The following is a 12,355-nucleotide window of genomic DNA, read 5'->3' on the forward strand; positions in this document are numbered from 1 at the left end:
CATGAATGAACTTGAATTAATGTAATTTATAATTTATATTACAGTATACCATGGGTCTCTTGCCAGTTCTAATTTAAGAAAAGATGCAAGCTACTGTTGGAACAGACAATTCAAGGAAAGAAGGATTTCTCCAAGAGGGAGGTGGTCACGTACAGTGCTTGTACTTACATGGTCTTCTGCTGATTGAATGCCTTAAAAATCTTTTCTTTTAACAATCATTCAACCAAAAGACACCATTTCAATCACACTTTTATCACACTTTCAACTGTGTGATGCTGAACCACTCTCCTCTGCCACACAGAGACTTTGGAAGAAAGGGAGAAGTCCTCTACAGAACCATTCAGGTTTGTCCCAAGGATGTTTGTCATGAACAAGACTGGGTGAAAACACAGAGAACCAGGAGGTATGACTGGAAAAAGTGTGTGGGATCCTTGAAATGAAGGAAAAGCCTCAGCCAATCCAAACCACAAGCAGGATAAGGCAGGGGCACATTTCTAACTTTCCTTTTTATTGGCTCTTGAAATGTTCTCAAAGCATGGCTGCTGCCTGTGTGCCAAAAACAAAACAGACACACTCCTGCCTCCTCATCTGTCCCTTCAAATGCTCACCGTATTTAGGCCTTTCCCATTTCATTCCTTTGCACTGTGAGGGTGGGGAAAGCTTCAATTCAGAAGCCACTCAGCCCCTTGCTGTAGTTGGAGCACTAATTAATAATAATCCAAACTGAAGCAAGAGCCAGCCAGCAGAGGCTCTGCAGCCAAGACTGTGCTGACTGCATGGGGAAAAAAGAGAAGAAAACGATGAGTTCATGTTTTAGCCTCCACTGAGCAATCCTAGAGCGCTTTAGCAGCTTGAAGACACTTCTTTAACCAAATAAATTAATAAATTTTAAATAAACATAAAACAAAATTATTAAATTATGATAAAATAAATTTTAATAAATTTTAAATAAATTAAAATATCCAGAACAAAAGTGATGACTGTTTCTAGAGCAGCATTACTGTGCCTAATAAAACCCCAGTGTTCATACCTGGAGCTCACCCCTGGCCCCGAGAGGTCCCTCTGTCCTTCTGTCCCTCTGTCCCTCTGTCCCCAGCTGCAGGATGAGCAGGGCCATGGCTCCTGAGAAAAAAACACTCTCACTTCCATGTAGTTGGTTTGCCTTGTCACATCTCCTCCCAAAAGGCAGCGCTGATTGCAGCACGAAGCTGCAACAGGTCAGAGCTACCACTAAAAAAAGAACAAGCTTTTTTTGAGCTGAATGGAGGGTTGATTTTGCAAGGATCAGCAAAGGCTGCAATAGTTACCCTAGGAATGACTGTGGTCTGTACTGAAAAGGTTGCTCAGTTCTCCCCAAAGAATGAGATCTCACATGGAAACCAGCATGCACAAACTGCAGGGCATGAAGGAGAATACTAGCAGAGCTCCCAGAGGGCAAAAAAATATCCTGAAACTCCTTTTTGCTAGCAAATAGGAAACTGCAAGGTGGCTTTTGCAGGATCAGGCATAGAGTACTAACCACTGACATACACCACTTAATCATTTCAGCTAATTAGATCATCTTGTAAGAAATTATTCACCTTGAGGGGTCAGAATTTAATACACTACTAGGAATGTATTAGTTTTTCCTTTGCTTTCTTTTTAATCACTTGACAGCTCAAAATCATGGAGTAACAAAATGCTTTTCATATCATTCATTACTTACAGTTAATCTACCATCTCCTTGATTACTTTCAGGACAGCAGTGGAACTGCATCTAGAATTTCTGAAAACTGCAGAAGAGGTATTCTGCTGATTGGTTTGAATTTTGCAGCCATAATGAAGTTTAAATTAATTGTGGAAGACTGACTCTGTTAAAGCAGAAAGGAAAATAAAGAGCAGTATTTTCCTTGTAGGTAATTGCTTAGCTGATCTATTGCCTGACTGATAGGTAAACCATCATCTGATCTCTATGCTTGTACAAGTTTTTAATCATTTCTCCCCATCCAAACACCGTATGTCAAAAGATGCATTACAATACACACAATGCCTCAGAATCATGAATTAAAAAAACTGTATTTTTCCTATCTTCAAGTCCTAATTATTGTGTCCATTCTTATCTTAGTGATGAACAGAAGAAATTATTTTCTTTTGCAATAGTGCTGGCCAAACAGCAGGAACCTGATAGATCCTGATATGGTAAATCAAAATTTAAAATTGGCCCCAAGTTCTGCTAACTTGCATGCAGAAATTTTCATGAACTGATTTAAAAGGATCAAGTTGGACTGAAATATATGATTAGGGTTTTAAATAAAAGGATGAGCCACACAGCAGTATAAATGCATGCCAGGGAGAGGAACATGCAGGATGTATGGAATAAACAGTGTTTCCTCCTGTCCCTTACTCCCCTCCCTCCTTCCCTCCCAGTTTGCATTGGTGCTGTCATTTTTTTCCCCTCACCGAAGTGACCATCTAGATTTGGAAAATAGTAATAAATGAGCAATGTGCAGTTGAAAAAAACCTAATTATTTTGCATGGAAATTTAATGTTAGTTAATTTCATGTTACCAGGCTGATCTGGATATCGAAAAGGACAGAAATTAGAGGGCTGCAATAACTCATAACCAGAAAAAAAAGTAATAAATAACTTAGGATAAATACTAAGCTTCTTATCTGAGGAAGGGTTGCCATGGGGTAAGGCTCCTCCTGCAGTAAAGAACAACTCCTCATGGAATCAGCAGTGTCAGTGCATGGGGTTAATATTCTGTTTGCAGGCTATTACTGGGACAGATGGGGTATCTACTCCTCTAATATAATTGTGTTTGCTCTAAAAACACTTCTTCAGAAAAAAAAGAAAGTCAATTAGTTAATCAAACATTATTATGGAATCGAATTTCCCAAACACGAAAACAGAAAAAGTTACACAGTATCTTTTCTCTTGTAATTACTATGGCAGGGACATAGTGATATGTCTTTTTTTTGTTGTTTTTTTGGTAATGAGAAAACAGAACACTCATTGGCAACAAAATTGGATTTTGCAGGATTAATACTTCACTCAAAAAAATCCTCATCTAACCCATCAGTACAAGTTTTGAGCTAAAGAATGTCTGAACACTCTGTTACACTGATACCCACCAAGAAGCCAAATGCTGGGATTAAATTCCATAGGTAAAATACAAAAACTGGAAGGAAAACAAATAATTTTTTTTTCCTTCATCCAGGAAAGAGTGTGTGAAGCTTCTCCCTAAATATAGTAAAATATTCCTAAAGAACAGAACTTATCTATTTAATTTTAAAATGCATTCTGTAAAGTGGAACAAAGACTCCCACTGGCAGCCTTCCTCTGCAGACACGTTACTAACAGACCAGCCAAACCTTGTGTCCCAACACAACTGCACATCCTCTTTTCCTGAACCTCCCAGTTCCTGCTGATTTTCTTCACTCTGCCCACACCAAACCCAACCCCAAATCCCCCAACATGTGGCAGCAGGGGTGACCCCCAGCAGGGCAGCCCATCCTCCCAAAAATGCTCCCCTTGGGGCCACGATCCGGACACATCCCGTATCCCAGAGGGTGAGATCCTCACTCTGCCTCCCTCCCTCCTGGCAGAGTGGGCTCCTATCATGTTGGCTCTTCTGCCACATGACACTTCTTCACAGCAACAGCAGAAGGCTTTTTGCTTGTTTTTATTATTTAAAGGACTTGACAAAGGAAGCATCAAGTCTATCACAAGGCTCAGCTCCAGTGCTCCCAGCAGCGCTGAGCTAGAATTAATAGACCTGCTGATGACCCTTATTAGCATTAATACCAGCACAAGTGCTTAAAACTTAAAAGGAAAATTATCACTAAAAAAAAACCAACTCAAAAACCCCACAGAACCCCCAATCCAACCACAAAAGATCGTTAAATAATGCAATCTTAATGGAAAAAAAGACAAACCAACCTGAAATACAGTGATAGAACAGAGTGTTTGGGGGAGGAGGGGCTCATTTCAGGGTTGTATGTGCATTACAAAAACATTTATGTATATGAATGCACAGCTGAACATTTGTTTGTGTTCCCTTAATATCGAAAAAGGCTACAAAGATGAGGATGTTTTCCTGAGGGAGAAAAAGGAAATAACAGAAAGACATGCTAAGTTACATCCTGAGATAGCAGTAAAAGTAAAAAAGGACTTCACAAGATTGATTCAAGCACAAATGTTTAAATTTCTGCTGTGCTTGGGTAGTTAAGACTGCCTGCCCACGAGGACACACCAAGATGTGCAACATAAGATGTATAACATAACTCTAACATAAGAAACATGATAAAGTAAGAGAAGGAATATATGATTCCTTCATTCCAGAAAATTCAGCTGCAAATGACCTGACTCTGTTATATTAAAAATAACAAAGTCACTGATATAAAAATAAGAAGTCACGTAGCCTCAAAGAAAAAAAAAAAAAAGAAAATAAAGAAGAGAAATACTGAAATGTATCTCAAATAATTATTTTCACTTGCAAGGAATGCAAAAAGATGGCACTGGGAGCTCCATCCAGTGCCAGGCTCACGCTCTCCCCAGGAGGGTGGAGTGGCTGGCACTGCATCTGCATCCTGCTGCCCTTCCTCATCCTCCCTGCAGAAATGCAGCCACCCCTCACTCATGCAAGGTACGGGCACTTCCCTCATCCCAGAACAGCAGAGGTACTTTGTAAAATCTCTTATTAGATGCCTACATGCCTGAAATCTGACATGCAGTGCACCACCTTTTCCTTTTTGCTCATGAAGCAAATCTTCAGGAAAATTCTTGAAATTCCTCAGTTTTTATCCTGCACTACACCAAAGCTCTGGACACAGTGCTCTAGAAGACAACGGGTATTTTTTGGGAATCGTTATTTCTGCATTTCAAAACCTGCATGCAAGGGGGAGCTAACCTGCAAAAAGCAGGCCTGAAAAAATACAGCATAAAATACTGCTGGCTCTCAGCAAAGAGTCAATTTAACACTTTTACCAAGTGTGTAACTTTCCCAGCACTGGTGCCATTTCCCTGCAAACAGATGCAAACTCTTGGGCTGTGCCAGATGCACTGCAGTGCACCCTCTGCAGGTGCCAGCCAAGGAGAAGAGATGGGGTTTTTCTTTTTCAGAGGGGATAACTCTGCAATGAGAGCTCTTACAAAGAGCTGTAATGATGACTGCAAGGATTCGCTGCTTTGTTTTTAAATTGCAGGCTCAAACAACTGCTAACATCCAATTATCTTTGCTGGGAGTAGTGGCATCCCAAATGTGCTATATTGCTCTTAATTTATACCTTACATGCCTTGTAACTCATAGGAGGTACAGATTTAGTAAAAGGATGGGGGTTATATTATTATTATGTCTAATCACACCTTTCCACTTCCAAATTTCTTGTTCTCCACCCATATTCCACAAAATATTTATTCAAACACATGAAAATTAGTCAAGTTTGGACTTTTGGCTGACTAGAGATTGATATTTTCTGATGTGAATAGAGATTATCTCCAGCTTATTTGGCACTGATGTCAAAAGAATGTGCAAAGAGAAAGATGTAAAGAGAGTAGAAAAATGTAGACAGGAGAGATCTGTGTCTGGAATAGGGAAAGGGGACATCTACTAATTTAGTTTTCCTGCATAATTTGTGCGTTATTCCCCGAGTACAATTTTAAATACATTTGTAGAGTACAGAGATCATTTTCATCCAGACAGAAACAGTTTGAGAAACGACCTCAGATTCTGTGGGGAAAAATTCCTGCTTACAATTTACTTAATTGATTGTACTTTCATCTGTAGATGCAAATACATCAGGGCTATTTCTTTTTCATCACAGCTTTCTCTATTATTGTTGTTGTTTGGTGTTTGGAATATTCCTCCTGGGAGGGCAAACCAAGCTGGAGTGGCATCAGGTGATTAAGCAGAAGTTCTGGGATGGAGACTTTTGAACCCCTCTTTGTCCCTGTAGTGACACAAGTCTCTGGAGGAGTGTCTGGCCCAGGGGACCGAGCTGTGTGCTGCAGATTTCTTCACCAGGCAGCACAATTCACCGAGCAGCTCTGAGCTGAAGGTCATTCACCCAGAGCCTGAGCTGCGTTATCAAACCCACAAGGAGCCTTCCAGCCCCTCACAGAGCTCCTTCCAGAGGTGTAGGAAATGCTGCATGGAGTCAGACATGTGTTTTTAAAGCCCTGGCATGGGTCTCAAATCCCACCTTCTGTGGGTTGAGGCCATCATTATCAAATAGCAATTCCCTCATTGCTATACGAAATAATAGCAGTTGCTCATCTCTCTGTATTGCACTCAGAACATTGCTGCTTTTAAACACACCAGCATTTTATTTTGTTAGGGTTTTGTTTTGTTTTGTTTTTTTTCTTTTTCTAAGCTTTCAAAGCAAAGCAGAGAGTTCATTTTTCTCTGTTACCACTGACAGCTTGCAAGTTGCTGTTCCTGGAGTATTTCATAAAGGCTACAGATATGCTCTCCAAACAATATTGTAAAAGCTAAGAACAGGAAAACAGTAACAGAAGCAGTGGGGCTCTTGAGACACTAAACTCCTTCAGGTTCTAGGAAATAAAACTGGGTTTACCCTAGTCCTGTGCTTTCTTCCTGGACTGCTCAGAAGGTGCTCACACTGTCTCAAAGTGGGTGCTCAGAAGCTGTTAATTCACAGCAAATCAAAACACAATCACCACCTGACAGCACAGGGCCTCCCAGCCAGTGGAGAAAACCCACATAATAAATCTTCTGCTTTAAATCCTGTAAATTTTGTGTGCTAGCAACATTTGAATGGATGGAAAGAAATTCTTCTGCAATAGAACTGAGGTACAGGAGCTGTCAGGAACATTTTCTCTGCCAAACCCTCCCATGGCTTAGACGGTGTAATAACAGACTGCACAATTTGGATTAACTATGGCTTTTCAGAAAAGGCAGGATGAACTCAGGTTTAGGCAGAGCTTTCATCCATTTGATCATACAGAAACCACTCCCAGGTGCTGGGATCACTGAAACCAGAGTGGCTTACAACTGTCCTTGGGTAATGGGAAACTCTTTGTACTAAGTGCTTCCCCTTACCTGCCTACTATTGTAGGAAGGTGTGATAGAAGAAAAAAAATTAAAAAAAAAAAATTAAAAAATAATTAAAAGAAAAAAAAGAAGCAAAATCCAAAGACAGATTACTAGCTCCTCTCATCTCTACTGAACTGCTGGAGAACTTCTGCCACTGACATAGGAAGTCTCAGGACAAAATCAGAGCATTCAACAGTAGCACCTGCACATGTCTTCAGCAAGCTCATTAAAACCACCCAAAAAAAGCATTTGGTGTGAAGTTCTCGAAAACAGAGCAAATCAGAGTGAGCCTCTGCTGCAGCATATGCTGCCTGCCCCCTTTTACACACAAAATATGGGAAGAGGAATGTTTTTTCTTCATAGCACTAATAGAAGCCACCACAAAAACCATATTCCAGGAGAATTAAACCCAATGTTTTATCTCAGGAATTAACAGCTTTATTTGACAGTAATATTACTGAAAATTTTTTCTTTGGCCAAACAAGCATTCGTACAATTTTTTCTACTTGAAAACTGTATTATTTATTTTTTTCTGTTTCCTAGCAGGGAGATTAGACTTGTGAATGTCAAACAGAGGAAGAAGATGTGTCACCAAACACATCCACAGAGCCACATGTAAACACAGACACACAGATCCCCTGCAGAAATGATGGAGAGGCAGGATCTGCCATGCTCCATCAGAGGCTGGCACAGTGCCCACCCTCTCCTGCCCAAAACCATCAAAAAAAACAAGAATTACCATGTGAAACACTGGAAAAATGTTCCTACTCAGTGTCACACCTGACCTCAGCTTCAAAATCAATTTTTCATCAATACTTAGTAGATGAACAAGGACTGGAGCCTTCAGGTTCTCATTATTTCAAAGTGCTCACAGCACTAAAAATTATTAAATATAAATCCTAAGTGAGGTCAAGTGGGGAAGGCTCTGCTCATAACTTCTCTTTTCCTGCCGTCCATCAATGGAACACCTAAAGAATCAGTTCCAGCTGTACTTTAACTAAAACTCATAATAAACATACAGGATGCAATGAAGCTAACTGCTAATTTCTTATCTAATATGGATCTTTCCCTTCAGCTTCTCACAGGTTGCTGCTGCTGCTGCTGAGGACCACATCTTCACAGTTCTCCAAAATAAACCTAACACTCATACTGACAGTGTAAATTATGGGCTAAATAAAAATACCAGTGAGAGAGAGAGAGAGAGAGAGAAATATTTCAGGGATGAGTGCTAAAGAAAAGAAAAAGCAAATCATTATTCTATGTAACACAGATATAAAACATGTATATATTGTGCTATACCTGAGCAGAATAACAGGAAAAAGGGAGATTCAATTAGAATGAAAAGAAATCAATCCAGATCCACAACTGTATGATTTCACCAGATAAAAAACCAGAAAAGGTACAGAATAATTACCAGCTAAGTGGCCTATGTAGGAATTTTCTGTACAGTTATTACATATCTTTACATTATCATTACATATATGTTCATGGGCATCAAGATGCACTGTCTTTCCTTTTGAATTAAATAGATGTAACACATCTGCAGATCAGGATGTTGCCCTGGGATGCATTGCCTCTCTCATTCTGTGTAAGTACTGCTTTTATCTCACCAAAGTCAGACACAAAACTTGGAGCTAAAGTGATGCCATGTAGTGATAGAAACCCAAATAGCGACGCTTTAAAGCTAAAACACAGAATCCTTCCATTGACACCCTTTAATACAGTGCACTGAAATAAAATCATAGCTCATTTCAGAACCGTACCTGCACTCATTTAAGCAGTCCTAGGCTGTTTCAGAGCTGTATCTGCACTAAAAAGAAGTTTACCAAAGAGCACGTCAGGTTTCTTATACACATCTGTTGCAACAAATGTTTTGCAGAGAGTCGCGTCTGAAGTACACCACAGCATTTCTGTGAAAAACTAAACTCCTAAGAAGGAAATTACACATTTACAATTTTAATCACATTATTCATTATTATTCATCATTCCCTGTTTCTCTTCACAATTAAACTGTTCAGATTTCTCCTTCTTCCCACCTCAGAATTTTTGACTGCAAAATCTCCACAGTGAGATTTGTTTCCAAGAAAACAGCGTATTCTGCTTTCCAGAATCCGCATCTGAGGACAACTGAACCGTGATTTCCCAGCCCATCTGAAGCACAGCTTATCTAATTATTCTATCTGAAACTAAGCTGAAGTACTGAGCAGATTTCTCTTACCTGTTTGTGAGCGTGATCATAAGAGTTAATGTGATTGTCAAACTCCTGGTGTTTATAGTACTGCTTGTCACAGAGTTCACAGTAGAAGTTGGCTTTAAGATCTTCCAGAGCTTTTGCTATCGTGTTTTTCTTTTCAGCATAATCCTGGAGGGGGGCAGGAAAAAGTAATTTTAGTTTTGCCTTTGATGCTGAGAATGGATTTTGTGCTCTGCAGTTAATCATATTTGTAAACATTTACATACCTCTGTAACTAAAAGCCTGCCCATATTTGCTGTGTTACACTGCACATATTTACTGGATCTGCTGCTAGGCTGAAGATTTGCACACTTCAGTTTGCTATACAGTTGCCAGCTCCCCTTCAGGGCTCTGTCAGAGGCTAGGATTTCCCTGGGTTCCATTTAAATACAAATATTTATCATGCTGAAGGCTATTTTCAAGTTAATTTTGATCCAAGCCTCGCTCCTCAGTAATATACTCAAGCACAATAAGCGTGAAGGTACAAATGGCCATTATTTAGCTATAAGGCTTTTACAAGAAAGTTTGCCTACTAAAAAAAACCAGAACAAAACACCAAAACAAAAAAACCCAGAAATTTAAAGAAACCACTAGGTGCCTGTACATATGAAACATGAGGAACATTTTCACAGCTCAGATGTAATTAATGTCTTCATCACTTTGTGCTTGTCATCCCATATCAGGACACACCCATCTCTGCTTACCCTGCATTAACCAATGCATCACATACAACTCTGCTCGTCATTTATGAAAAATTTACATACAAGACTTTTTAATCCCCTAAACAAACTGATGGTAATGTTGCCTGTTGTGAAAGAGCATGGAAATGGTCTGTCATGCCAGATTAGTGTAACACCAGTTAAACACTGAACATGGATAACCTCAGTGCAGTGGCTCCTGCTTTTGACAAGCCTGGGATAGAATCTCAGTCCAAAATCCCAAACATGTCAAATATTGCTTAACAAAATAAACCCCTTGGATTTGTTTCTCAAAGCTTACTCACTGTGAGTTCTTTGGTTCAGGTAGATTAAGATAAAAGATAATATTGTAATCAGAACATCCAAAACTGAGTTAATTGGGAGAAAAAGACTCTATTTGCTTGCCGTTTTCACAGCTGGCGACTCATATACTTCCAATATATTTTGGGGACTTTAAAATGGAAAATTTATGTTATCAGATTAGAATATATTCATAACAGTGTTGTTTATTCTCAGGAGATAGGAACAGTAGTCATAAAATTAAAATTATATCCAGAAAGTAGTTATTATTTAAAGTAGCACTTTAACTACACTTCAGCATGATTGGGCTGCTAGCAAACACTGTTGATTCATACCCAAACTGAAGTACTCCCTCACCAAAATTTTGTCCATTAATAGAATTACACAAGTCACTTGAGAGTGGTGTTTTGAATATTGGCTGACACATGACAAATTCACAGATTCCTAACACTTTTCTACAGTGATGTTTCATAAAATCTGTTCCATTTAAATCCAAAGTGAGTTAGCATTTTATTGCAAGAAATAGCGGTACTTCACACTTGAAAATACATTTATGCACTGTAGAAATTTCACCTGGAAACTCTGCACTTAGCTCTTGGTACCAACTAGTAAAGATTACAGGTTTTAAACCACTTCAGGTATTACCACGATGCCAGCAGTGGAAATAGCATGAAGACCCTAAGGAGTGTTTCCCTTGAAACACTTTAAAAATAAATCCTGTAATCTACAAAGAGAGGACACCTAATTTGGGTTTATTAAAACATGAAAAAGAAAAATCTGAATATGGGGGAATTACTGGAACTCTGGAATACTACTGAACATCATATATTTATATATATATATATATATATATATATATATATATATATATATATAAATAAGAAGACACCATGTGATGGTTCCTAAGACAAGAACAGTGAATTAAATAATAATTTTTCATAAAGATCTTTTTAACCCTCAAGGAAACTTTTGTAAGATTTACTAGTGTTGTGAAATACCCTGAATAAAGTTATGTAACTTCACTGGTGGTGTCCTTGACACAAAGCACCATTTTTGAAACAATATACTTTTTTCATAGCAAAACCTAACCTGAATGCAATTAGATTTGGCATGCCAATGCATATTAATGAGGCAGGGACAATGGAACTCCATGGAAAACTTTACTGCAAAGAATATCAGGGTTTCTATCACTAAATTCCTTCAGCTGGGGTTTTTTTTGGGCACGGGGTTAAATTTACATTACAATAGTACATCACAGTTTCAAAGGTAAGTAAAGAATGGCAACACATCTAAATTAAATGTAAGTAGATGGGATGGAATACAATAAAGGGGCTCAACCATGCATGGAGAAGGGACTTGTAAATGACAAGAACCAGAACTGTTTGACCTTGGGAACATGTAAATGGCTGTATTGGTTCAACCTTTTAAACCTCTGTAAGATTTTGGTCTGTACAACTAAGGAAAGTGACTCTTAACTAAGCACCATTCCCTTGGCTTTGCACCTGTATTCTGCTGGTTCCAGCTGCTGCATATTGGAAAAGGTCATAAATACAGACCTTTTATTCCCTCTGACTGGGTCAGTGTTTAGTCCATGTACCCCCACCACACCTTCTCTCAGGTATTGCTCCCTGAGTGACACAGTTCTGGTTTATTCATGCATTCCTTACACCAAGGCCACTCATCACCTCTGCTTACTCTTTCCATAGTCTCCAAAAGAAGATCTAAGAACATGCCACACCACAGTGCCATGCACAAATCCATTCAGAGTCACTGTTTTCTACCCTCTCCTTTTCAGATTTTTTATTAAAAATCATGATGCAGCACTAAACTAACACTTTTGTACAACTCCTTTATCACCCTTTGCTGCTGTATAATATTTTGCTGGCAGATGTTTCTATGCAGCTACGAAACTTCATCCAACTTAAAAAATTTCCCATTTCTCCAGGGGCAGCAGCGGCTCAGGACAAACCTCAAGACTTCAGCCTCATGTATTTCACATGCACACACAAATAACCCCTTAAGGACACCCTTAGAGGACGGTGTCCAGGAGGTTCTCTGTCGCCCTGGGATCCCCTGGGCTGGGTTGGG

The 12,355-nt window shown here is 39.2% G+C and overlaps 1 protein-coding gene across 2 annotated transcripts in view; it reads right to left on the bottom strand.

Annotated features, from left to right (window-relative positions):
- ZNF804A (zinc finger protein 804A) overlaps positions 1-12,355 on the bottom strand; it is a 152,989-nt gene that overhangs the window by 28,185 nt on the left and 112,449 nt on the right. The window contains exons 1-2 of one of the 2 annotated variants that reach the window (XM_058840563.1): positions 9,497-10,277; positions 9,255-9,398 (exon numbers count right to left, since the gene is read on the bottom strand). In XM_058840563.1, coding sequence (XP_058696546.1) covers positions 9,255-9,398; positions 9,497-9,652 — 300 coding nt within the window. In that variant the 5' untranslated portion in view covers positions 9,653-10,277. Of the gene's footprint in view, positions 1-9,254; positions 9,399-9,496; positions 10,278-12,355 lie in introns of those variants that run through there. The other variant, XM_058840564.1, reaches the window with a different exon arrangement.

Source organism: Poecile atricapillus, chromosome 5 (genome assembly GCF_030490865.1).
Source record: "Poecile atricapillus isolate bPoeAtr1 chromosome 5, bPoeAtr1.hap1, whole genome shotgun sequence".
In the NCBI taxonomy this organism is placed as follows: domain Eukaryota; kingdom Metazoa; phylum Chordata; class Aves; order Passeriformes; family Paridae; genus Poecile; species Poecile atricapillus.